The sequence below is a fragment of the Phaethon aethereus genome (genome assembly GCF_964289735.1).
Source record: "Phaethon aethereus genome assembly, chromosome: 13".
NCBI classification, from domain to species: Eukaryota; Metazoa; Chordata; class Aves; order Phaethontiformes; family Phaethontidae; genus Phaethon; species Phaethon aethereus.
The window spans coordinates 20,092,799-20,119,159 of NC_138589.1; the positions used below are offsets into that span (position 1 = coordinate 20,092,799).

The 26,361-nt window shown below is 51.2% G+C and overlaps 2 protein-coding genes across 2 annotated transcripts; both read right to left on the reverse strand.

Annotated features, from left to right (window-relative positions):
• Window positions 1-12,201: 12,201 nt before the first annotated feature.
• Window positions 12,202-14,845, reverse strand: FOXL1 (forkhead box L1). Its single transcript, XM_082005759.1, has one exon. The coding sequence runs from the start codon at window positions 13,127-13,129 to the stop codon at window positions 12,206-12,208; it is 924 nt and encodes a 307-aa protein (XP_081861885.1). The 5' UTR covers window positions 13,130-14,845; the 3' UTR covers window positions 12,202-12,205.
• Window positions 14,846-17,000: 2,155 nt separating this feature from the next.
• On the reverse strand, window positions 17,001-25,378 carry FOXC2 (forkhead box C2). Its single transcript, XM_082005569.1, has one exon. The coding sequence runs from the start codon at window positions 21,147-21,149 to the stop codon at window positions 19,686-19,688; it is 1,464 nt and encodes a 487-aa protein (XP_081861695.1). The 5' UTR covers window positions 21,150-25,378; the 3' UTR covers window positions 17,001-19,685.
• Between the last annotated feature and the right edge of the window lie 983 nt (window positions 25,379-26,361).

Here is a 26,361-nt window from a genome sequence, read left to right on the forward strand (position 1 = left end):
CTTAAATATTTTCTTGATTCTAGGCCTATATTAGTGGAAAAATCATTGTTCCGTGCTAGATTTTTATATGTCTATAACTTTAGCATAGTTTTAGTATTCTCAATAGATCATTTCTTTGGATGGATTCCTCTACTCATCATTAATATTTGGCGTCAACTGTCTTTCTTTCTCATCCATTCCCAGAGACAAGGAAAAATTTTCCCTTCTTTCCATGGATGTATTTATGTTCCCCGTGGAAATTCTTCTCTATGATATATGAACTATTTTCAGAGAAGTTTAGCAAAGCCTAAATCACAAAGGGGAAGAAAACCTCCTCGGCTTGAGTTCATAAGGGGAAATGTTGGGATTGCAGTGACCTGTAGTGTGAATTTTTTTCTCGAGTTTAATTGTTATTTCCATTCAAATCCCCTTATATCCTTAGCCATAAATAAGGCTCCTGAATAATCCTTAATTTTTGTCCCCATATCTGCCTCACGTAAAATTAGGAGGGAATATTTAGGATCTGTCAAGATGACAAAGTGTCCTTTATGGTGGCCGAATGAAAGAAAGAATATAACTTTGGGAGAAAGCAACATGCTTTTCTTCAGCGTAGGATTTCCTCCACAGAGACATCATCACAGACTGTCAGAAGCTGGGCAACTCTCCAAAGGTTAGAGACAGGGCCAAAACTTATAATTTCTGCTTTAGAGAGGGCCATTTCTGTCTCTGAGATTTTAAATACTGTCTCACCGCAGCTGTGAAATTCAGAGCTTGCAGATTGCGGCTAGCGCAAGACGCCCGCTCGCCAGCCTGGGGTATTTCACCTCCAGGGCTGTAGGGGCTATTTCCAGTACGTTAGCTGGAAATGAGTTTCAAAGCGTCGATGCCGGGCCAGGCGCAGCCCCATCTCACCGGATGACTCGCGATCGCTGCAGCCGCCGTGGGAACGCTCAGCTCCGCCGCCCTCCCGCTGCTGCGAGATGCGTGGACCTGCCCACGGAGTGCCCACGCCAAGCCGCCCTCGACCCCGCTCCCCTGAATACCCTCCCCTCGCCCTCTCCTCGCCGAGCCCGAGTGCGGTCTGCTCAGCCAGGTGCGTTCCTCCGCGCCGGGGCAGCTGAGCCACCTAATTGTTGTTGGGGTGTTGTGTGGAGCCTGGGACACAGGACCCTTTGTGCGAGAGCTGCGCAGAGGCACGGGAAGACAAGCGGTCTCGAATATTTGGCGTGCAAAGTACCACTGGTCCATCAGGTCAACCTGTGAATCAGACACCCACTTGGGGCTCAACTCCTACGCCTGCTGCCACGCCTAAGGCAGGGAGAGGTGATGGAGAGCAGCCAGGCTGTTCTCAGGCCACCCAGGCGAGACGCGCTGCTTACGGGACCCAAACGAGTCTCTCGTTAGCTGAGGGTGGGGGCAGGGTGTAGCTGCCCTTGACAGGAGGTGGGGTGACTTCACCTTCGATGCCAGGGCAAGCCCCTCTCTTGAGAGCAGGGGGTATCGCCTGAAGATGCGGCCCTCGCTGTATAAAACTCCACATCCACCTCCCCGTGGCACGTATGCAGGACTGCAGAGCTTTGCACAGGACTCTGCGCAGCCGTGACCTCGGCTTTGCGTCGGAGCGCGTTTCAGTCGACGCGGCGCAGCGCAGCGAAAAGCCGAGCCGGGGAGAGGTCTGCGCAGCCCAGCTCCCCGGCGGGCGTCCTTCGGGCCAAAACAGAGCTGCTGGTCTTACCCTCGCTGGGGCACCGTGAGCCAGCGTTCATGGGTTCACAGACGCTGCTCTAAGCGTTACGCGCACACGCAAACGAACACGCAGGAACCCCCGGTTCATCGGCTCACAGATCCTTCCCGACCTTAGGAAATAAGAGGAGATGGATTTTCCCTCAGACGTCATTACTGTGATAGAGTTTGGGAGGCAAACGCACAGCCCTGGCACTGGTCCAACCAAGTAAGTCTGGGACAGGTTTTCTTTCAAGAATTCCAACCCATTCGTGTACTTTCTTAATGATCCAAAGTCTTCAAGGGGTTGCCTTTTAGCTTTAGCTCCCTTTCAGTATTTGTCATGTGTGTCAAAGTTGATTCTTTGTGTTTCCTCTGTAGCTTAACACTCTCAAGGAGAAACTTGATTTCTTAGACATCTGAAAGATATATTTTCCCTATTAATTTATTTTATTAATGGCAGAGAAGACGATCACTTCTAAAGTGAGGAGCAAAAATACACAAGCGTGAGAGCAGAGGCAGCATAGCTCATGTTGATGCTAATGCCCTAGCATGGAAATCTTAACGAGTGACTGGAAAAGGTCATGGAGTCACTTATTGCTCCTTATGGTTGGATAGATGAGCAAGTTTTGGTGCAGAACTGATTCCTCAAAGCCACCTGAGTAAAGAGGAAATCATTTATTTTTTCTTCCTGGAGTGGGGCGGGTTGGGTAGCTCACGCGCGTGTTGTCCACATGCACTGGTGCATCTGTTTATATTGTGTATGAAAGGTGGAGGCTAAATGGGTCGCGCTGGGCTGGAAGCAAAGCAGGGTCAAAGGGAACCAGAAGTCACATCTTGGACAACACATGCACCACTCACATCAGCCTGACGTAGCAGGAGGAGCTGGAGCCGCTGTTGCGCGGCTGGTTTGCAAGTACCTTTGGGCAGTGACCACTTGTCCAGGCTGCCGAGTCCTTGGAAACCTGGACAAATGCCCTACACCAGGCGGTCCTGCTAAGGAGCAGGGATGGGAGCAAAGACTTCCCACTCTCCGGCTTCCCTAGGAACTTTTTCCACAACATGCCTACACCTTTGGAAACTCAAGGAAAGACCAACACGTCTTCAACGTTTGCTGAGCCACCAGGGTGGAGGATGACTAGTCCTGTCTTGATTAAAGACTTGACAAAAGTATTTGATAGATCAAGGTTGAGAGAACAATCCAACAAAGCCCTGTTAGATGCCTGCCCAGACAAAGCCCGCGTATGCCAATTAAGCACTCAGCGAAGCTCGCCTGAGCCCTAACACTGGGAGAGACAGAGTCCCCCTCCAAATGCTGCCTCTTGCTCTTCTTGGCCCTTGACCCCAAGGAAGTCAGACCAGCAGGAGCTTCTACAGTCAGGAGCCCAGCCCCACGTCTGGAGTGGCAGGAGGACACCTCCAACGCCAGCTCCTGGTCCTTTCCTGTCAATGCGTTTAACCGGATTGTTGCTCGCTCTGCACCAAAGCTGGGATTCTGCAGTTTGCACACACCTGATCTCTTCGTTCTCTAAGAGCCACCTCTAATTAAAATGCACGTTTTTCCCTCTGTCAGGGGCTTTAGTTTGGGAGTTTTTTCCCCAGCAACAGAAATCATATATGGATATAAAAAGACTTAGTCCATGAGACTTCAAAGGGCTGACTCACACCTCAGGCTGGTCTCAGGCTGCCTCTGTTCAGCCACAAGTTTATCAGACAAAGCTATTTTTGCATCCTTTGCTACATGATTTCATTTCGCACTCTAAACAAAATTATTTTCTTAATTTTGTATAAACTACAGCTACAGTTTTGTTCAGCTTTGTTTTGCTGACAGCTGACCTGCTGTTTCCTATTGATGCTCAAACCGTAAGTAAAAGATCTCTGAAATAAGCTAAGAAAATAAAACTGGTCAATCAAAGGTTTTAAAAGACCCATCATGCTGCAAAACAGCGCAGAGCAGCTAGGTGCCCTGTTTTAAGCTTTAACTTAGTCTGTTACTATTCACTCTCATTAAATCCAGAGTCATCTGGCTTAATTTGGTTTGCCAGGAATTTACTTTAGGGTAATTTAGTGTAGGATCAGAGTTACCAGGCTTTCCCCGTCCCCACCCCACTCCCTTGTAGGACAGGGGATAATAATAGAGGATTTTTTTCCATGAAAGCATATGCAATTTCCTCTACAGCCATCCAAAACAAATAATCAGGAGATTTCCCCATGTTTACAATGGGGCTTTCTACTGACCTTCCCTGCAAAGCACTTTAGGAAAAATCGATGAAAAATACTCTATAAGAAGTGGGTCACAATTGCTGTTATTGTTACTCAGAATTCATGTAGTGTCTAATCTGAAACCAGACAAAAATTAAGGGCTTCTCTTTGCCCTTTTCATAACAAAGCAATTATATTTAACAGTAGGTACAGTGAAATTGGAATAAATCTGGTTTGTATACAGAGATATTTCATATTTATTAATAATCATTGTGCCTACAGTGTTTAGACCAATTCCAGATATAAACTATAACAATGTTTAAAAACTTCCCCGTTGGCATAATTGAGTCAACATGACTGACTTGGCTCTCCCCCTTTTTTGAACGACCGCAGTTATATCAGTGCAATACTGGATATATGAGCCTCAACTTGTAGCAAAGCAAAGATGGACAAAAGGGAGGGTAATGCTCCCAGATCTCATGTGGAAAGAGATTTATTTGGCCCATAATTTGATGAGTCTTTGCGAATTTCTTTATCTAGTACCTCTGCTTGGGGAAGCAGCTACTGGGCTATTTTTGCGTCACGTTGCTGGTGGTCCGCCCGGGAGTCCCTGCCCTAAATCCTCAGTAGAAGGAAACCAGTGATGTCTTACCTCCACTGCAGCACAACCCAACCAAAAACGGCTTGTGAGGAAAATAAAAGGAGCCTTTTGACTGAGTTTAGAGTGTTGAGGAAAAAGTTTGCCAACCAAGCTGACAGCTATCCTGGAAGAAGCAATCTGCTGCAGGTGGATTTCACCTCCCCTAATGCTCTAAAGCACAGCCCTTATCCAGCTCCTCCGTCTACAGTCGAAGGGTGATTTCACCCACCCTGAAGCTTGTGCCTCAGCTGGTTGGAAGTTCAGCTCCCTGAAGGTGCTTTGCTTTCCTGGCAGGTTCTGGAGACAGATCTGCTGGCCAGCTTAGACCAGGCATTGAGTTGTTGGATGACTGGTGTTGGCTGAGATGAATCCCATGCAAAGTGCCCTGCTCAGGTTTGTGTAAGTGGTGGCAGAGATGTAAAGAGATCTCTGTGAAACAGCATCCTCACCTCTGCCCTTTGATGTTTGGGGATGTGATTACAACATTTTTATGCAAGGCATACCAGGAGCTTGAGGTCCCTATTGCCTTTGGGACTCAGATCCTTGGGATGGAAACAAGTGAGCCTGTCTGCTGAGCTCAAAACAAAAAAACCCCACCCAAAAAACAAAAAAACCAGTTTGAGGATGCTGTTACCATGACATGGTTAATCACTGAGTCTCTGTTCCTGTCAAAGACCTCCAGGAAGATCTCACTCATGTGGAGCTCATAGTGAGACAGGCACAAAAAGGTAAGAGACTGTTTGTCAAATTATCGTTAATTGCTCTGGTTTAAAATGAAATGCCTTGAGATCTGATGTGGCTCCAAACAGCCCTGCTAGAAAAGAGACCTGATCTGTGCTGGGAGGACCAGTGCTGGTACAGGAAAACACCACACTAGACCCCTTGTGTATTTAAATTTCTGCAGGACTATCATTACCATCAAAGCTGACGCTGCACAGCTCAAAAGTACAGAGGAAGGTACAGTAAGAAATAAGAGAGAATAAGGATGATGAAATGTAACCTTTTGCTATTCTATTTATCTGCTTTTAAGGAGGGGGATGCTATCAGTTGCCTACTCAGCATCTCGCTCGTTGGGTCTCTGCTGTGCTGAGGGATGTGTGTACGAGCAGCTGAGACAAGCAGAGAGACAACGCCAGCTTTTGCGAGAGATGAAGAGCTCCTTATGCGCTGCGAGATCACAAATCCATCACATGAAGCCTAATGAGGGGGCTGAGCCAGTACAAATACAACTGTTTGTTTATTTTAACCATCCAATGAGAATGAAATAACTTAAAAGGATTCATGTTGCCAACAATCTTTTTTTTTTTTCTTTCTCCTCCCCTCCTTGCATGGTATTTGTTAGAAATCAGGATTTTCCTTAACTAAATGTCTTGTGGTCTCCTTAGCTTTGTTTCTTAACAGGGTTGTCTTTATGTTAGTTTTCTTTGGCTTCCCAATAGAAGAGTAACAGATTTCTTTTGAAGTTTTATTGATGAATGAGCTCCTATAAATAACTCTCTGTGGCAGCAGCTTGATCTCAGAGTTTACTCTGGAATAATAGTAGCAATGGGAATGGAGGAAATTTATGGCAGCGTGACATGAAATAGTTTAATGGGCTTCATACTGTTTAACTTAATCTTTACAGATGTAAAAACAGAAATACAATTATTTTAACAACTATTATTACATATGCTTTTCTAATGAAAACAACGACTTAGTAGGCAATTGAAGATAGGTAGTGAAGAATTAAGGAGTCCACCTCATTGCAGATTCAGGAATTAGTGTGTTGGGCCAGTGTATTTGCAAACCTTCATCTGAAGAGCCGAGGGAGATGCGAGGCGGCTGGGGAGGATGGGTCTTCAGGTGGCACTTGGGACTTGTATGTAAAGCTGAGTCACGGAGCTTTGGGTCAGGGTGCAGGTGCCTGAAGATGCCGAAAGCCAGTGGAAGCGGTGGAGCTCTGTCTTTGGAGGAATAAAAAAAAAAGACCCTCAGTGCTTTCTTCCATGCCCCCTTATTTCACCTGTCTGCTTGGTGAGGAGCTGATCCCAATCCCACCAAAGTCCATGGGTATCTTTGGGGACACTGGGGGAATGCCTGGCCACATCCCTTTTGTCCTGTAGCCCCATGAGCGGTACAGTTGCAATCCTCCAACCTGAGGAGCAGAAACAGGTATCACAGTCCCACCAACCGAAGGATGGAAAGGACGGAGGGCGATGATGAAAACTGAGCATCATTTCCAGGCTCCAGCCTCTGATAGTGACCTGATAAAAGAGAATTTAACTGCTTACCGTCGCAAGTCTGCCCAGCTGTGTTTCTCTAAGGCAATGTCACGAAGCGTAAAGGTGGTCCGAACGCGCCTCTTTCACCCGGGTAAACTCGGGAAGGCGATGCTGGAAGAAAAAAAAGGAAAAGCTTAAAATCATGTCGTCTGTCCGCATGCCTGACCCACAGGCAGACTGGCGTTTAGCCCAGCGGAGGATCCGGCCAGAGGGCTTCAATCCATGTGCAAGGAGTGGGTGTAAAATCCAGCATCGTAATTATTAGGAAGAGCACAGGGCCTAATTCAAACGTAAGACTTCCTTTGCAGGGGTTTGAATGTGGCTTGTAGCCAACCGCAGCTCCGTTGCGCTTTTTAGTGCTTTGCAAAGAGCTTGAGTAAATATTGAAACATGTTGATGCTCTGCGTAATTCCTATAACAATAGCTGACAGCTATTGCTTCCTCCTTGAGGGGGCATTATTTGAAATTAAATTGCAATGAAAATTATTAGCATTGTGTTTTCAACTGTCTGTTTAGTGGGAAATTTGCATTATTCATAATGCTTTCCAATCCACAGAAATTGCCCATGCAAGAAATAACTTGCAAATTCTTACTCGATTTCCAAAAATGTGGGAAAGTTTATTTATTTCTCCATGCATTCCTGATTCGCAATGTGCTCTCTAAAAATGTCGCTAAGATTTAGGCTAACCAAGCTCATGCTAAATTTAGTAACTATATTTTAAATAAACATTCTTTACGCTTTACTGAACCAGCTTTGAAGCTGGCTTAAAACAAAATTGCGTTCACATGAACATTAACAATGTTTTACTTTGGAGTAAGTGAACATCTGAATAAGTAATAATGTATTATTCAGTATAATCTGAAAATGAGATTTAAGAGATCTAATTCAGCCACTTTAGGAAAGATTCCTACGAGGAATACTGAATCAGAGCTGTATTTATTTCCGGAAGAGTCCATTCTGTTCTCCTTGACCACACAAAACTTTCTTCTGGTGTCTTATTAGACACTGCAAGCTACGAGCCTCGGTGAAATCAGCTGTGACTTAACACGCAGTGCGTTTGAGGAATCTGGCCCATTTTAAAGCACTTAATGATTTGTCTGGATAAAGCACTAAAAATATACTGTGGGGAGCAATTATGCAATGTCCAGACTGATGGATTGCATAACCTCATAGACCTTTTCCATCTGTAACTCCTCTAATTCTGTGATCTTGTCTTCTCGCTCCTTCACTTAAAATCAAATATGTGATCTGTTTAATATCCCAAATGCCGTCTCCCAGGAGATCTGTTTTCTGGGTGTGCAGGGCTATGAATCAAGTAACGAAGCAGATCCTTCTCCCGCTCTCGTTTCAGGATTTGGCTGCTCTTCACAACAGGCTTAGGAGCAATTAGCAGGAGGCCAGTGGGGTTTGCTGTGAAAAGGGATGCTCTCTCCTTTATGTGTCTTCCCTGGTAAAGGATGGAAAGAGAATTAACTATTAAAAGGGGGTGGGGGGAAAGTTGAAGCAGTTACAAAGTCCCTTAGACTTATGTCACCTTGAAATCCAACATGGACTTTGAGTGACAAGTCTTGAAAGTGGTTTCTGCTCATGTGTAAGTACTTGATTATTCTTTTTATATGCTATAGGACCAACTTTAAGAGAACACACACTGAGCCTATTTAAAGCCTGGAAGCCCCATTTATGAAAAATTAAATTCCTGAATTATTTTAATATGCCAAATTTTCAGTTCCTCTCATAGGAAACCTGTGTTTGGCGCAAAGCTGCTCCGTGAACAGAATGACTCCGCTGTGAGCCTCTTCTACTGCGTGCTCTCCGCCGCTCCTATGGGTTAAAATTGGCTGCAGACCTCAGAGACGTGAAACCTTGCTCGGTTGGGAGAGGTCATTCCTCTCCAGTGGAACGGAAAGGCATATATATCGCCCACACAAGAAGTATGCTGTTTATCCTGCTTCATAGGCTATTTTCTACGTTTCTTCCCAGTATTTCAGACTTGTGTTTATAGCCAGCCCTGAGAGGTTGGGAAAGCCAGGAGGGGGAAGATTCCAGGGATGAGTTAAATACAGGGTGGCAGTTTTGCGTTTGGCAGTTGCTTTTTTGGGTTGTGGAACAGGTGGGAAACCACTGGCATCAATTATTTGCAGCTTGTCAAGTCCTTTCTATTTGTATGGCACGTTGTCCTCTTTGTACTGCCCGGCACCAAAATTCACACGACATATAGAGGATTAAAGGATGCTCAGTTACATCCGAATGGCAGGTACTGGTGTATTGACATGCACACTTATTTCTCTGCACCAAAGTGCTGCTGGTTTTATTGTACCATTACTTCTTCTCCTCTATATATAAACAGATGACATATAAAAGCCATGTGCGGTTAGTCATTCTGCGTGCTGGCAATAAGATCCTTTTTCTCAGTATTCATCCCCTGCAAGTTACATCGATGGCCTGATCCCAATTAATTCCAAATTGCCACTCATAACTATTCACTTGGTTCTGAGTTCATTCGAGTTAGGGTCACTTTTGCACAGAATGTGTTAAGTCTACTAATTTTATTCTCCCAAGTGAAACCAAAATCAGGCCCAGTGTGGCTTTTAAATACTGCAGCTGTACTTGGTCCCACTCCGCTACAACAAAACAGAAATAAAATCAAATGACACCATGAGCAAAGCTTCACAAAAAATAAATTCCCATTTCATAGAAAAAGTTAAATCTCAAAAAAACGCTCCTGGGATAAAAATATACATCGTGTACAGATCAAACTGCAATCCTAACGTGACATTTAACTCCTTCAGATCTTTTTTTTGATGAGGACCTGCCAGTAAACACTGCCCTTGTACAGAAAGGGCCCTAAGGTGGAGGGGGTACACCTGTACAAGCAGGAAAGGAATAAAAACCCTGTTTGCGGGTCCAAAAAGGTACTTCAGGAGCTGGAATGGGAGCTGAGGGGTGCCAAAACCTGAGGGGTCGCAGCTGGGATGCCAAGTGACGAGAAAGGGAAGCAGAGGAGCCTGAAGACACAGGTTAAAACTGCTGGGGGGGCATTTAGTGGATTTTTCTTTGTGTGGGGCTGACCTCACGACCCGTGCAAGCACTCGCCCTCGCCGACAGCCGCTGCCTGCCAGCCCCTCCTGGACACCCGCAGGTGCCTGGGGACAGTGGGGCTGCTCCACACTGATCTGTGCCCTGCACAGCTCGCCCCGCGCCTGATGGGAACATCCACAGCGCCTTCAGGGGAGGGTTTTTAAAGAAGGAAGAAAAGATTTTCTAGGAATAAACCAGCTTGTGACCAAGAGTGTAAATAACCACTTTCTGGGGGCCAGGCTGCAGGGAGACCAGGGATGCAGGATTCCCACCTGTGGGAACCGGCTCTGGAGCTTGATGGAGACGCAGCTTCACACATCCTTGGAGGCAGCGTTAACCTCCCATTTCACATACCTGCCCAACTCCCGGCATGTGCAAACAGCTGGGGGTGGAGAGATGATTTGAGGTCTCTGCTGGGCAAAAACTAAGCTTTTTTCCCTACCCCTGCAGCTTCCTCACAGCGCTTGCCCAGCCTTGTAAATTAAGGTGGGGACACATGTGGCTTTGACTGGGCAGTGACACCTTCACTTTTCCAAGTGGGTTTGTTTTTTTTAATTCGGTGCCATGGCTTTAAAGAACGGACTCAATAGATATTCAAACAGATATTGTCAAAAATAGGAAGCATAGAAGGGATTCTATTTGAATAAAGTCTATCTTGCAAATCTATATAAAAAGCCCCCATCTCCTTTTTTATTCTCTTTTTTCACAGTGAGAAGCTGCAGCTCTGCCTATCCAGGGATCCGCCTATGAGCATCTTCCTTTTGGGAAACTCAACATCGGCTCCTGACTTTTGGAGGTTTTCTGTACTTCCCCATGTGACAGCTCTTTGCTTTGTGTTGAAATGAGCCCCTCTGAGCTCCTGGTCCAAACGTCAGGGCAGTTTGGTGCCGGCCATCCTCTGCAAAAGCTGAATCCCAACTCATCTGAGAAACCCAGATTTCCAATAGTCCAGATGTTAACTTAAGGACAGGCTTGGCTGGTGACATGGGGTGGGATGGAGGAAGGGGAGGGAAGGAGAAACAGAATCATTTTGGGAAACATTATCTCAGTCACAAGGAACAGGTAATTTCCCAAGCCCCTATTTTTAGCCTCTCCCACCTTTTACCTCTCCTGGCAGCGCGGTCCATCATGCCATCACCAGAATGCAAGAGCCGAGGGGTGTCTTACAACTCATCAGCCACAGTCCTGAACAAAATACTTTTATTGGATATAGGTTTAGTTTCATAATGAAAACGGAGAATATAGATTTTTTTTCCAAAGGGGCATTTATCCACTAATATACAAAAAGCCTCTATTCATGGCAAAAAAAAAAAAAAAAGAAATAAGAAATATTCCTGATTGCTTGTAGTGTGTCTGGATTCTTCCTTCTTAAGAAAAAAGAAAACTTTAGAAACATAGCTGACGGTTTGGGTTTTTTTCTGGTAGTTGTCCGGGTTGTTAACACAGCTACTTCAAAACGCCAAGATCAGGCGTTTCCACAACCCTGCTTCAGTCTTTTTTGGTCAGAAGCAGCTGATCCCTGCAAGACGTGGAAACCGGCCGCATCCCCACGTTCACAACATGTTTGCTCGTCCGTCCTCCTCTCTCTGACCACATCAGTGAGACAGAAACGCTATCACGATACTCGAGAAGCACAAGTGCGAGGCGGGAAACCAGCGTGCCTTAACGCCGGGAATTATACACAGTGCTGAGTCAAAGCAAGCAGGATTGTGCAGAATGAGCCTGGATTGTTTGGTCTGCCCTTATTCCAGCTCCGGTTACCTGCTTTTTTACCCATTCGGAGGACTGGGCCCTTAGGGCAATATGAAGAATTATTATGTGCAGGCACCCGTGGGTATTAATGGCAAAACAAAACTCAGCCTCCTCCCCCAGGGACGGAAGGGGCGGGTTTGGTTTTCAAAAGAGGGGGGGGGGGGGGGGAAAGGAAAAGCGGAGACCCGAAGGGCTTGGCAAAAACCAGGTCTGAGAAACCTGAGGGATGCAAAGACTAAAGGTGCAGAGCAAACCCGATGGTGCTTGGAGGCCGGCCTGGGACCCCCCCCCCGCCGCCGCCTGCCTCCGCACCTCCGCCGCCCACGGGAAAAAAAAAGCCCTTTTACCTTTAAAAGCCGATCTGGCGGGGCGGAGGGGTGGGAGGCAATCGCTAAAGAGAGCTCCGCAGCAAGACGTGCCTTGAAAATGCCCTGAAATCCTGAGTCATCTTTAACGCCTGGGGTTTGGGGGGGGTGGAGGGGGGTGTCGGTCTTTACCCGCTTGGTGAGGTCTGAGTCCGGCCGCGCCCCCGCAGCAGCGACCCGGGGGGGCGTAGAATTATGGGGGCAGCTACTGAAAATTAAATACCGCCTCGGAGAAGTGGAGAGGGAAGCAGGAGAGGAAGGGAATGCCGATGTGGTAAAGCCTCCCGTACACCTGGGAGTCGAGCGTGAGGGAGGCGTTGAGTGCCGGCCCGAACCCGCCGCTGGCGACCAGGGAGCCGCCGAGGCAGCCGACCGGGCTCTCCCGGGCTGCCTTGGGGGAGGCCCCGGGGGGCGGCTGCCGCAGCCCCCGGGCGAGGATGCTCTCGATGCTGAAGCTGCGGCCCCGCGGGCCGCTCTTCGGCGGCGGGGCGGCGGCGGGGGGCGGCCGGGGCGCGGGGGGAGCCGGGGCGCCGCCGCAGCCGAGGGAACCCCCGGGGGGAGCCGCTTCCCCCTCGCCCGGCCTGGGGACCCCCTGCTCGCCCGAGTCCGCCGCCGCGCTGCCCTGGGGCCTCCTGGGCTCGTCGGGGCGGGCGGGCGGCCCCGATTGCCCACCGCCCGCGGGGGCCGCGCCGCCCCTCGCCTCCGGCGGCCCCGGGGCTTTGGGCCTCCTCTTCCTCCGGCGGTAGTTGCCGTTCTCGAACATGTCCAGGCAGCGGGGATCCAGGGTCCAGTAGCTGCCCTTGCCGGGCCGCCCCTTCTCCCGCGGCACCTTGACGAAGCAGTCGTTGAGGGAGAGGTTGTGACGGATGCTGTTCTGCCAGCCCTGCTTGTTGTCGTGATAGAAGGGGAAGCGGTCCATGATGAACTGGTAGATACCGCTGAGGGTCACCTTCTGCTCCGGAGCTTCTTTGATGGCCATGGCGATGAGGGCGATGTAGCTGTAGGGGGGCTTCTGCGGGGGGTCCTGCCGGGAGATGGCACCGCCGGGGGCGAAGCTCAGGGCGGCCGGGAGGTACATCATGGAGGGGCTGCCCATGGGGGAGAGGGGGCTGCCGTAGATGTGGCTCATCGCCGGTGGGCTCGTAGCTCCGGGTCTTCCCCCTCGGAGCCGAGGGAAGGGACGGGGCAGGGCAGGAAGAACCTGGGACGGGTCCACCGGGGAGCGATTTGTGCGAGCTCAGATCCCAGCCCTGCCTGAAGGAGCTCGCTCTGCCTCTGTCCCTGCTTCATAGCGCTTAAAAAAAAAAAAAAAAAAAAAAAGGAAAAAAAAAAGTTAAATAATTGTTGTAAGTTTGCTATTATATGTTGACTTAGCACTGGAAAATAAATTGTCTCTGATAAACAGTCGTTTGTGTTCTCAGCCCACCCACATTAATTAAAATTTCATTGCTACAAAACTCCGAGCTCTCTCCACGTGTCTTGCTCGTACCAGCCAATGGTCTCCGGGTTATTCCTTCATTTGTTTATAGAATTAGTCTGTTGATAAGTCTGCCCACCCAAGTCGAATCAAGCTGTGTTTATTTGGAAAAATTTCCGGGCACCCAATATATAAACGCACTGATCTGATGTTTGAAATATCACGTCCACCCTTTGACGCTGTAAGCACACACACAGCAGAGCAGGATGTCCACTGCTGGAGCTCGGGGAGGAGCGGGAGGGATCCCCGCAGGAAAACTGTGGCATCCAACCACCACCAAAAAAAAAAAAAAAAAAAAATTAAATTAAAAGCGAGGAAGAAAAAGGGATGGATGAGAAGGCAGCGCTGCGACGGGGAGGAAGGGAAAAAAGGGACTGCCTGGAGAAAAGGGGGGGCCCAGCCCGACCCTGTCCCTCTCCGCCGCCCCCTGTCGCCACGGGCCACCCGGGAACGGGCGGCGGACGAGCCCCGGGCCCAGCCCCGGGCCGGCCGGGCTGCAGCGAGGGGGACAGGGGCGGGCGCGGGGAGGAGAGTTGGTGTTTGTGAACGCGGGCCTGTTGCTTTATATTATGTACTTTCCTGTTTATAACAAGGAGGGGGATTATAACAACTTTACAAGTGCACGCAGCTGGCGCGTGCTTACATTAGGAATTTGTGATGCTCTTTTTCTGTATAAACGTCCAGGTTTGGGGTTGTGTTTTCTGTTGCTGGATTTTTTTTTTAATTTACTGATGTAACAGCTTTAATCCGAGGCCCCAGATGCAGTTGGAGGTGTCGGCTGTTTCCCAGCCCCCCGCGGCCCAGACCCCGGGGAGACCCCCTGTTCCGTGGAGCATCGTTACTCCGGGGGTGGGAAGAGGAGGCCTGAGGGGGGTCCCTTCCTCCTTCCGAGGAAAATACCCCACCCGTGCAGCTCCCACGACCGTGGTGGGACTTCTACCTGGCAGGGGAAAAGGTAAAAGCCCCCCAGCACCGTCCGACCCTGTCGATGCTCCCCACCCCCAGACCTCCCTGCAAGTTCCCCTTCACCCGTGGGGTTTCTCGCCCACTTCTGCCCCCGTCCCGCAAACCGCCGGGCTTCACCTCCGGGGTAAAAACGGGCGCGACGGCTGCTGGAGCTGCGGGTGAGGCCGAAAGGCCGCCCTGCGAGCCGGGGGGCAGAGGGAATGGCGGTATCTCCCCTCTCACTGGCTGGTCCCGCGCAGGGGAAGGGAAACCCACCCCTCTATAACACCGCCCGAGGATGTTACATCGCATCACTCCCCCGCGGCGTGCACACACCCGCCGGCCCCGGGAACTGCAGGACCATAATGCGTGTCATAAATGCAATAATCCCCCAAATAAGCAAAAAAAAAGGGGAGGTAAAAGAAGGGTTTGGGGAGGGGGACAGATCCTCTTATCTCGACACTGGGGACCAGCACTCCCGGGCAGCCCAGCCCGGTAGCATCCTCGCCGGGCAGGGATGGGGCAGAGCCCGGCTGCTGCTCCGGGCAACCTACCGAGGCCGAGGGTCGCCCCCCGCAGCCCCCAGCTCCCCGCCTCGCCCCACCTCGGGGAGTTCCCCGCTCCTTGGGACACTCCAGGCACGGATTATTAAAACAAGAAATACTCGCGTGTACGGCAGGAGACAGGCACAGGGGCTGCCGCTCGCTCCCCGAGCTCCCTCCCCCAGTAAAATCCTGTTTTCCTCCTTGTTTTCTCCTCGTGGCGGTAGGAAATCCTTGGAGGCGGGGATGCGGCTTTTCCCTCCGCTCCTTCTTCCCAGCTCACGCGCTGCCTGCTCTCCCTCTCCTGCCGGTGGCATCGCTGGAGCTCGCCCCGTTACCGGCCCGGGAGCGGCCCTGCCCTCGGCTCCGAGGGCTGCGGGGGGGCCGAGGAGGCGAGCGGCGTGGCAGAGGGCGGGGGGTCTTCTTGCTGGTACCGTCGTTCTTCCCCTGAACGGAAAAGAAATTCCCCGCGGAGCGGGAGATGGAGGCGCTCCCGGACGCCTTTCCCCTCCTCTCCAGCTGACAAGCCTCTTTTAAAGCAGCAGGGGGGAGCGCGGGGGGGAGCGAGGGTGTAAAACAGGGCTCCCCACTCCTCACTGCAGCATGGCCCGGCGAGGGGGAAACAGGGATATAAATCAGTGCTCCCCACTCCTTGCTGCATCCCGACCCGAGGGGGGAGCAGGGGTATAAATCAGTGCTCCCCATTCTTTGCTGCATCCCGGAGCGGGGAAGGGGGTGTGAAGCAGAGGTGTAAATCAGTGCTTCCCACTCCTTGCGGCATCCTGGCCCAGGGAGAGTGGTGAAACAGGGGTGTAAATCAGTGCTGCCCACTCCCTCCGCAGCCCGGCCTGGGCCCTGTTAGACATGACCTCCTCGAGGGGCCCGGTGGGACCTGCCCCCCTCACTGTGCACAGCGCTGTACACTTCCGAGGTCCCTCGATACTGACGATAGGTCGGAGGGGGGGGTATTTCTTTCTTTCCCGGCCTTTCAGCACCTGGTACGAACTGTCCTCAAAGTCCCCTCCACAGTGACAGAAGAGCTCGCGGCCTTTCCCAAAAACCTCCTACCCGGTGCCTTCCCACAGCACCTTGCTGAGCTCCAGGGGAGATGGGATGGTTTGGGGGGGACCAGCCTGCTCCATGCCTGGCGGGCTTCCTAAAGGGACTGTGTTTTATCCAGGTCCTGCAACACCAGGGAAATGTTCCCTCGGTCAGGCTGTGGGGAAGAGCTGGAAAACCGCCGTCCCTTCGCAAAACCTGGAGCTGTCTGGGATTTCGGGCAGGTTTGTGAACCCATAGGTTAATGGCAGTGCAGAAAAAAAAAAAAACCACACACACACACACAAAAAAAAACCCCAAACCCATCCACCATCCTCATCCACTGCCGCGAACCACGCTGGGACCCGGCCCGGGGCAACCGGCCATGCAGTGGCTTCAGCCACCCCCCCCCGCCCAGGGCTGAGCTTGGCCCTCCTGATCGGCTACAGGGCAGTTTTATGTTGGTCCTTAAGCTGCGAGGACCTGTGGGGCCCGATCCGGCCACAGCTGTCTGCAGCAGCTACCCTGGGCTTTCCTCCTTCCTTCCTCCCCCTCTAGCCCCGGCCGGGCTGAAATCACCTGTCACGACAGACTCCTATCGTGTTACTGACCTCCACATCTCAGCTTTTAAATACAGCCCCGAAAAGGTCCCTGCACCCCCACTTTGCTCTCACCTCACCTGTAAAATCAGCCCACCCAAAAAAGGCTCCCCTCAGAAAGTGGGGAGGCAGGGGGTCTCGGTGGAGAGGGGCAGCCGGGGCCTGACCCCTGCCCCAGGCCAGGGCGCAGCAAGGGGATGACAGTCTCATCCCCCAGCCCCTGTCCCTGGGAGGGGACTGGATGCCCACCCTGCCCCTTGATGTGGTTCCCAGCTGGCGAGAAGGTCTGATCCTGCAAGCTCCCAGGCCCGCACTGCGCTCAGCACCTGATAGAGGGCTTGGCTGTTCCTGCCTGAAATCCTGCAATCTTGAAATCCTGAGATCCTGAAATCCTGCAGTCCTGCAATCTTGAAATCTTGCAACCCTACAATCCTGAAATCCTGACATCCTGAAATCTTGCAACCCTGCCATCCTGAAATCCTGCCATCATCTCCAAAGCTGGAGCGCAGCAGCATGGGGAGGGGGGCCGGGAGCAGCGCAGACCCTACAGGGAAACATCCCACCGGGATGGGGTAGGGAAAAAACCCACCAAAAAGGATGGTTGTGCAGGTAGAGGGGACCCCTCGCCTCCAGGAACTGTCCAGCAGCCGGGGATGGGGGGGCAGAGCCCCGGAGGGTGCCCCGGCCCCAAGCACCGCACCCCTGGGCACCCCCAGAGGGGAAGGGTCCCCGTGTGCCCCGTGAGCATCAGCAGGCCCGGGATTCCTTGATGTGTGTGGGAAAACCCCCGGCACGCACCTCCAGGAGGACTGGCACCCACCTGGTGCTCCCCAGCCGTCGGGCTCCACGCAGGGAGAAAACACACGGGAAAGAGGGCTGGGCCAGGGGAAGGATTCTTCCCCGCTTTACCATTTTTTACACTTTTACTCTATAACTGTTTTTACCCTATTTATTTTCTTTTCACCCTTTTACCCTTTTTTTTTGCCCCTTACCCTATTTATTTTCTCTCTTTAAAATAGCACTTTGAATTTTGTTTCATTAAAAAAAAAAGAAAGAAAAAAAATAAAAACCACCCTCCGAGAGCCAGGAAAAATGGCAAGAGTTTTACAAGAATGTTCCTTAAAATACAGATCAAGTGAGACTCGGACGTTTTTCCTCATTTAAACCGGGAGTTTCAGCGCTTTTTGGCAGCTTTCTAGCGCTTGCAAAATTTACCAGATCAAAACTAATTTATATCATGGATTTTAACAGCCTATCACGGGTATAACCGCTCCCTAACCCAGCCAGGGCTACGAGGGGTATTGGGGGACTGCGGGAGGTAGAAATGGTGCGCGGCCGGGAAAAGAGCCGGGTTCCAGCAAGCTGGGCTTGAGAAGTCCCAAAGAGTCCTCCTAAACCCTGCTTCAGGCTTTCCCGGTTAAGACTGCTTTAACAGGTTAAGGTTGGTTTGGGGGAAAAAACACAGCGTCTGGCAGTGCCCGGCGTTGCGAATAGGAGCTTAAATGGATAAAGAGAAGGTTTAAATCAGCCAAATCTTCGTACGGGAAAGGATTTTAAAGCTTCAGATGATGCTGAAATGAACTTTCCACCTTCTTTTAGACTCCCGCAGTGTGAGTGCGGCTTGAAACGATCGGTCTTATCACCCGCACCCACTCGTAGCCTTTCCTGCTTCCTTTGAAAAAAAAAAAACCAAACCACACACCAAAAAAAAGGGGGATTTTTGCTTCTTTTTCTCCGAGGAAAGAGCCGGCTCCGGGCGCTGAGACACGCGAAGCACAGCACAAGGCCTGCCCTTGCAGGGACGGGGCAGGGGGAGCAGAAATCCCCCTCCCTCTGACTCCTTCCCCCCCCGCCCTTGTTCTGCCCTTGGAGTCCTGGGAAATATCCCCAAATTTCAAGCTGGCCAAGGATTTGGGATTGAGGGTGCTCAGACCCGATCGCCCCGGCAGTGCCTATTCATTTCCCCCCTCCCCGCAGTTGTGTAATTTCCAGCTCTCCACGTGAACTAAACCTTTTATCAAATCATAATAATAAACCTTTAAGCTCCAGGAAAACTACTTTGTTGTTGTTGTTGTTAAAAAAAAAAAACCAACCAGTTTTCCGCTCGAAGGAAAGGCGAAGGGAGAAAAAAAAAAACTGCAGAAAACATGTATTTACACAGACAAGTGCCAGACTTGGAGCAGAAAAAAACAGCATGGATTTATTTTAAGGTAAGTACAACAATTAGGACCACATAAGACAAACGAACTTTGAAGCAGGTTAAAGCAAATAGTCCTTAGGAATGATCAAGGTGAAATCTATTATACAAAACATCACACGTCGTAAATAATAATAAAAAAAGTATCAGATACTTTGTCTTCTTTTTCTTTCAAAAAAAAAAAATCCACCAGCAAAAAATAAATTATTTCCTCGTCTTGCGAAAAGAACAGCTCTAAACCGAAAGAAACTCTATTGCATAATTGTACACAGAAGAAATCACTTGCCATTAATTTGGAAGTTAGGAATCGTTGGGCGAGACAAAAATAATCCAGTGAACTCAACTTTAAATATTATATTAATGGCTCTGAAAATCAGCCTGATTAGAAATCCACACATTTTTTACAGCACAACAGAGAACTTAAAAAATACCCAGGACATATATTTATATATATATATTTATATACTTTTTTTTTCTTTTAAAACGTATAAATGGTCGTTGTGATATTGGTCCATAACTTATTTTTCTGAGACCCCCTATACTTTAGCATATAAAATTTGCCACTTTTAGATAAACATATATATATAGACTTTTTTAAATTTTTTTTTTTAAGAGATCCCCCTTTTCAAGTAGAATTTACTTGCCTGGAATTTAAGGAAGCCCGAAACGGGGCTTGGGATCTGCAAACTCTGTGGCCTCCAGGTCCACGGGGAAGCTGACAGATTTTTGGGGTTTTTTTGTTTGTTTGTTTTTCCTGCGTCTGAAGCGTTTGGCGTGGTTTTATTTCTCCTGATTTTTTTTAATAATAATTATTAATAATAATATTTTTTACTTTTTTTTTTTTGGCAGATGGCCCTAGGCGGGGGAGGGTGGGGGGTCGCGGCTACTCAGTACTTAGTGCAGTCGTAGGAGTAGGGGGCGGCGTGGCGGTATAGGGAGGGCGCGGATCTGTAGGGGATCTGACAGGCGGAGTTGCTGCTCACCTGGTGGTCGCTGAGCGAGGCGCTCTCCATCCCCAGCCGGTGCGAGGTGAACATTTCCCGAACGTTGGGAAAAGTCTGCTGCTGAGACCCAAAAGTGTGCCCGGGCAGGTGGCTCAGCTCAGCCCCGTGGTTGAGGTACCAGGAGGCGGTGGGTTGCCCCGCCGCCGCCCCACCGCCGCCGTGAGGGTGCCCGGTCCCCAGAGCACCCTCCTGCCCCGACGGCAGGTTTAGGGTGCCGAGCGGCGATGGGGCACCGGTGGGGTGCTCGGCCAGACCCTCCTCCAGCGGTGCGGGGGGCACGCACATGTGGCCCGGCCTCTCGCCGCTGTAGAGGCTCATGGCCCTCATGCTGCAGTGGTAGCTCCCACTAGTGTCCAGGGCCTGGCTGCACGCCGCGCCGTAGCCCGACGGCTGCCCTGGCGGGTAGCCCAGCGGCATACCGGCGCCCGTCCTGCCCGAGGCGGCACTCACCGGGCTGAGGTCCCCCGCGGGGGAAGTCCGCAGGGTCATGATGCTCTCCACGCTGAAGCCCGGCAGCCCGTTGCCGGCGGGGTGATGCTCGGGCAGCGAGCCCTCGGGGGAGGCGGCGGCGGGGGGCGAGGCGGCGCTGCGGGGGCTGTCCCGCAGAGCCCCGCCGCCGGCCGGGCTCAGCGTCTCCACCTTGGTGATCACCGGGAGCTCGGGAGAGGCCGTCTCGCTCTTGATCACCACCTTCTTCTCGGAGGCCGGCGCCGAGGCGGAGGAAGAGGAAGAGGAGGCTTCCTTGGGGAGGTCGGCGCCGGGCAGCCCGGGGGGCTTGGGCTGCTCCTTCAGCAGCCGGTCCCGGGCCTCCTCCTTCTCCTTGGAGACATCCTTCTTCTTGAAGCGTCTCCGGCGGCGCAGGAAGCTGCCGTTCTCGAACATGTTGTAGGAGTCGGGGTCCAGGGTCCAGTAGCTGCCCTTGCCCGGCTTCTTGTCGTCACGGGGCACCTTGACGAAGCACTCGTTGAGGGAGAGGTTGTGACGGATGCTGTTCTGCCAGCCCTGCTTGTTCTCGCGGTAGAAGGGGAAGCGGTCCATGATGAACTGGTAAATCCCATTGAGCGTGATCTTCTTGTCGGGGGCGTTCTGGATGGCCATGGTGATGAGGGCGATGTAGCTGTAAGGTGGCTTCACCAGGTCCTTGGGGGCGGCGGGTTGGTGAGGGTGGTAGGGGCCGTAGGAGCGCCCCATGCCCGCTGCGTACTGCTCGGCGTGGCCCGAGTAGACGCTCATGGGGTTGCCCATGCCGCCGTACGTCCCCGCCGTCCGGTAATAGTTCTGCTCGCTTAAATACGGCACCACTCCCAAAGCGTTGGGGTCCGAGACGGAGTAGCGAGCCTGCATCATGGAGAGGGGCTTCCCGCGGCCGGGGAGGAGAGGAGGAGGAGGAGGAGGGTGGGAGGGCCTCACCCCCGTCCGGGACCCCTCTGCGGAGAAGGAAGAGGGGAGAGTCTCAGAGACGAGCTAAATCCCAGCGGGTCCTCTAGCAGCGGCAGCGCAGCAGCATCCTCCGGGTCGTCGGGCACGGGGTGGTCTCGGGCCGCCTCCCCCTCCCTCTTTATTGCTGTGACTCTTGTATGCACACCTATGCCCCGCGGCGGGCGCTGCTGCGGAGCGGGAGGCGGGGGAGCGGGGCGGGGAGGGGAGCTGTTCTCGCAGGAAAAGGGAATTCTGTCTATATATATTTAAAAAAATAAAAAAGGAAAAAGGAAAAAAAAAAAAAGCAGCCTTGCGGAAACCCAGTTCTTGTCACAACAACCGCCCGAAATCTTCCCGAGCCAGCGCGGGGCCCCGCCGGCTCCGGTGCGGGGGGTGCGCGGAGCCGCCCAGCTCCTCGGCCGCGCTGCCGCGCTTCAAAACTCGCCCCGCGCCGCCGGGCCCGCTTTTACTTCCCGCTGGCCCCGCCCCTCGCCGCCACCGCCCTCCAATGGAGGAGCGCGGACCCGCCGCCGCGACCAATGGGAGGGAAGCGGCGGGATGCGGTGGCGCCTGCGAGCAGCACACGCACGGGCACGCGCCACACACACACACACACACACACACACACACACACACGCACGCACGCACGCACGCACGCGCGCACCTCGCCTTACTCTAAAATTATATATACACACATTAAAAATTATATACATTCCCCTCCTTCTATAATTTTAACGTTTTGGCCCCAAAAGGAGCCAGCGCTGAGCGGCCCTGGCCGGCGGCTCCGCTCGCCCGCGGCACCTTCCCTCGCGCTTCACCAAAACCCCGAGTTTTTGAAGCTCTTTTTTTTTTTTTTTTTCCAAGCCAGGTTGATCTCAAGGACCGCGGGAATCGCGACACCGCGCTCATCCCCGCACCCCCAGCGATGCCGACGTAAGGGTGCCCCCGTGCCCGGGCAGGTCTTTCTTCCCCCTTTTCTAGAATGTATTTATTTTAACTGAAATAGCCCGGCAGGTTCCTCGCCTGACGCCGGGAAAGGCCACTGGGTCCGTCCCCGCCTTGCTTGCCCGGTGGCGAGTGGCATCTCGCCCGGCTTTGCCCTTCGCACCGCGGCCCCACCGTTACCGGGGGCTGAGAGATTCCTCCGCCGTTTTGCGGGAGTTTGAGGGTATTAGTAGTAGTAGTATCATCATCATTATTATGACTCTCATCATTATTATTACTATTGCTATTACTATTACTAAAAAAAGGAAACCGTGAGCGCACGTAAGTGTCTTTTTTTTTTTTTCCGTTCCGTCCATTGAGGCGGATTTTCTTCTGCATGTGAAATCCGCCCCTCTGCCTTTTCTCTAATGATTTCATTAGAGGCAATCAGAGCGGGACAATTAGAGACGCATGGTGACCGAGTGTAAACTCAGGTACGGGGAAAGCTGCTGCGAACTGCCCCGTCCCACGCGGGAGAAGCGTGGATCTGCCCAGAGAAGAACTGAAGGTGGGAAACAGCGATTTCTCCCTCCTCCCTCCCTTGCAAAAAAAAAAAAAAAAAAAATTAGTCGTTGTAAAATCGATTCGAGCCCGAAAAGACCAAGATAAGGCGGAAATTAATTAGCTGTCACTTCGGCAGGGCTCCTTCCCGCTGCCTCCCCCGAGCCCGGCTGCTCCTGCTCTGATTTCCAAGCGGTGATCTTTTGGTTTTTTTACACTGTAATTCTGCCTTTCCCTCCTTGCAATTTGTGGGGCTCCGGAAGGCTTTAAACAAAAATTTTTTTTTATTATTTTTTTTTTCCCGCCCCAAAGTCAGACTGTGATTTTTGCTGGCTGCTGGGGACGGGACCGCAGCCGGCTCCGGCCGTGGGAACTCGGCTGTTAATTACCGGAGATTTTCTTAATAAGAAAGGAAACGATTTTATGCGATAGTCGGGGAAAAAAATAAAAAAATAATTTTAAAAAAGAGGCAGCTCCCTTACAAGGAGGTATGGTTAAAAATGATCTGCGGTGGAAAAATTGATTGGAAAAATTCGCCGGACGCTTCGAAATTGTTATTTAATTTTGATGGAAATAAATGTAAGTGTTCTGGGAGGGTTTCACCAACCGAGCAAACGTCCGGGGGATTTTTTTATGAAAACAAATAGTAAATTCCGCGAGGTCTCCTGATACTTTTCATGTAAATGTATGGCTATCGAGAAAAGTTGGGGTTTTTTTCCCCTCTGGAATAATTTGAGAACGACTTCACGTTTTCATCTTCGGTTTTTCAAAAAAAAATCATATTTCTCATCTAAACTAGGGCGTTTTCTTAGCGTAGATAAGCACACAGGATTTCTCAAACAAGATAACTGTTTTTAAAAAAAGAGGCAGGAATTTTTAAATGCAGAAACTTGACCAAAGCCACCCCTGCGGCGTCCTAGGGCTGTCCCTTCCTAGAAGCCTGGGACGCTCTCGAGAAATAACCTTGGTTGAATCTTACCTCTCCTCGGCTGAAAACTTTACCGAGATGAATTTCTACGGAAAACCAAGAAGCAACGATAGGTTTTTGCTCGCTGCAGCTGGGAACTTAATAGAGACTAAATCAAGGGGTTCTGAAAAGCCCGAACTTCCAATCGCAGGAAGGAAAAAGAAAAAAAAAAACAAGGAAAAAAAAAAATTAGAAAGCATCGTTATGAAAAATAGCCAGCTTCCGAACGGGGGGCGCAAGGATAGGAGTCCTTTCGAGCCGAGGAAAGCCGCCGCGCCCCGGGCCCGGCGGGTTCCCCCTCCGGTCCCCGGCGGGACCCCGGGAGCGGCATCTGCCCGCGCCGCCGCGGGCGCGGAGCCGGCGCTTTTCCCTCCGCATCTTTAGTTTGCCTTTGGCCAGCACCCGCGAGCCACAGCCCGCACCCTTCCCCTCCGCAGGGGCCTCCCCCGCGCCGCCTCCCCGGGCCTCCGGTGCTCGGCGCTGCCGGTCCTCGGCGGCGGGAGCAGCGCTCACCTGCCCGCCCCGGGGGCTCCGCGCAGCGCGTGCTGCCCCCCAGGGGACACCGGGGGGCTTGCACCGCCGCACCGGCACCGCACCGGCACAGCAGCGGCAGCGGCTGCCCGCCCCGGATCGCCGGTTGTGTGGGAGCAGGGCGCGGGGAAGGAGGAAAGCGGCCGGGGAGACAAAGAAGGAGGGATGGGGAGAAAGGAGGCGGAGGGGGAAGAGGATGAAAGAAAAAGGGGGTGAATGAGTGAGCAGGCGAGAAAGGAAGAGCAAGAGGGTGTGAGAGAGTGGGAGAATGGGGAATGGGAGCAAGAGAGAAAGAAAGAGTGAGGGTGGCAGAGAGGGAGAGAAAGAAAGTGAGAGAGCTGGGAAGAGGAGCGGAAGAGGGAGAGAGGGAGGAGGAAAGAGAGAGAAAGTAAGAAAGAAAGAAAGGAGGAAAGAGAGAGAAAGGAAGCAAGGAAGCAGGAAAAAGGGAAGGAAGGAAGCAAGCAAGCAAGGAAGGAAGGAGAGAAAGAGAGAAGGAGACCAGGAAAGAGAAAGAGAGGAAAAGAGGAAGAAAGAGAAGAAGAAAGAGAGGAGGAAAGAAGGAAAGAGGGAAAGCAAGCAAGCAAGAAAGAAAGAAAGAAAAAGAAACAAAGGAAGAAAGAAGTAAAGAAGGAAGAAGAGAAAAAGAGAGGAAGAGAGAAAAAGGAAAGAAGGAAAGAAGGAAGAAAAGAAAGAAAGAGAGAGAGAAGGAAAAGCTATGTCTTGGCAATGCAAACAGTGGCATCAGCCCAGCTGAGACCCACTGGTGTGCAGAGCTCCTGCTCATTCACCAGTTTTGCATCTGTCGTGGTGACTAACCCAGGAGAGGGCACCAGCCGGCCACAGGGGCCTGACGCAAACCCCACACCTACTTCCCAGCAGCAGGCAATGCTGTTGGGCTCAAACTCATTAGTCCGGGCCAGCCCCACCTGCCCTAATGTGCCTCCTTTGCCAGGTCATTTTGTGTACACAAAAATTCAGTCGTACACTGTTTATTCACACGTGGAAATCCATTTTGCAGTGGTCCGAAAGACTAATTTCTAGTACCCAGCTAATACACTGCATGAATGAAAACCTCATGAAAAACTGTTGCCGTTAAAACTTGTAGCCTATTTTTACTTTTCACTATGGAAAAGCAAGCAGAGTTATATCGCTAGTTTAGCGCTCCTCTGGGTGCGTTTTGTCTGTTTTCCGTGGCTGCCCTTGTGTGTTCAGCCTGCACTTCAGAGAAACGGTTCCCGCAGCACAGGGAGTTTTTTTCTGCATTGTTCACAGGGTTTGTATTAATCTGGCACTCCCTTTTTCTAGGTGTTTTCACAAATTGTGGGTGTTTCAAGCAAGAGCCACACTTGGCTTTTGTATGAAAGCCCAGGATCCTTTTTTAACTTCTTTCAACAGAGTGTTTTATTCAGTTTGGTAAAATGGATACTGGAAGTGATTCAGGCACCCCCAATAGACTAATTCCATTCATAAGGATGTTGGTAGCCCTGTCTGCTTCCCGCTGAAAAGAGAGGCTTTCCAGTGGCATCCGCACGAGCCGCATCAGGCTGCTAGAGCTAACGCTAAAGGCTGCAGTACGCGTGATAAAGAGACCCTGGAAAAGTAATTTGGAGCAAATTTCAGACCTGTAGAATCAAAGCAGAGAGTTGAACCAGCAGAAAAGACATCACCTATTAGCAAACTCCTCATTTGCTTAAGGCAAACCACCCTGACTTCTAGAAAGCCAGCTCAGGCCCTCTTTTTGGAAGCCAAATCCACGTAAGGAACAGCTTTACTGAGCAGCTTGCATGGAGGTTGGAGGGAAATGTAGGTGGTCTGGTAGGATCTCAGCCCCCTCGATTGTTAATGTATTAATTAACAGCACTGTTGCCACCTCACTCCCTTTCTTTTCCTCAAAGTAGAGGAGGAAGAGAGTGTGTTGGAGTGGAAAAAAGTCCCCCAAGCTGCAGCGTGGCGTGTTTGGGTGAGAGCGGACAGATGGACAGCGCTGGCACTCGCAGCCTGGGAGTGCAAATGGCAACACTGAATTACAGAGAGGTTGTAAATTGCTCACCAAAGGCCCGATCCTGAACTCCCCGCAGAGATATCAAAGTTGCTGGGAGTTTTCCGTGAGTAGGAAGTGGAGGAATGAGCTTCAAACATTTAGGCCCAGCTCCACAT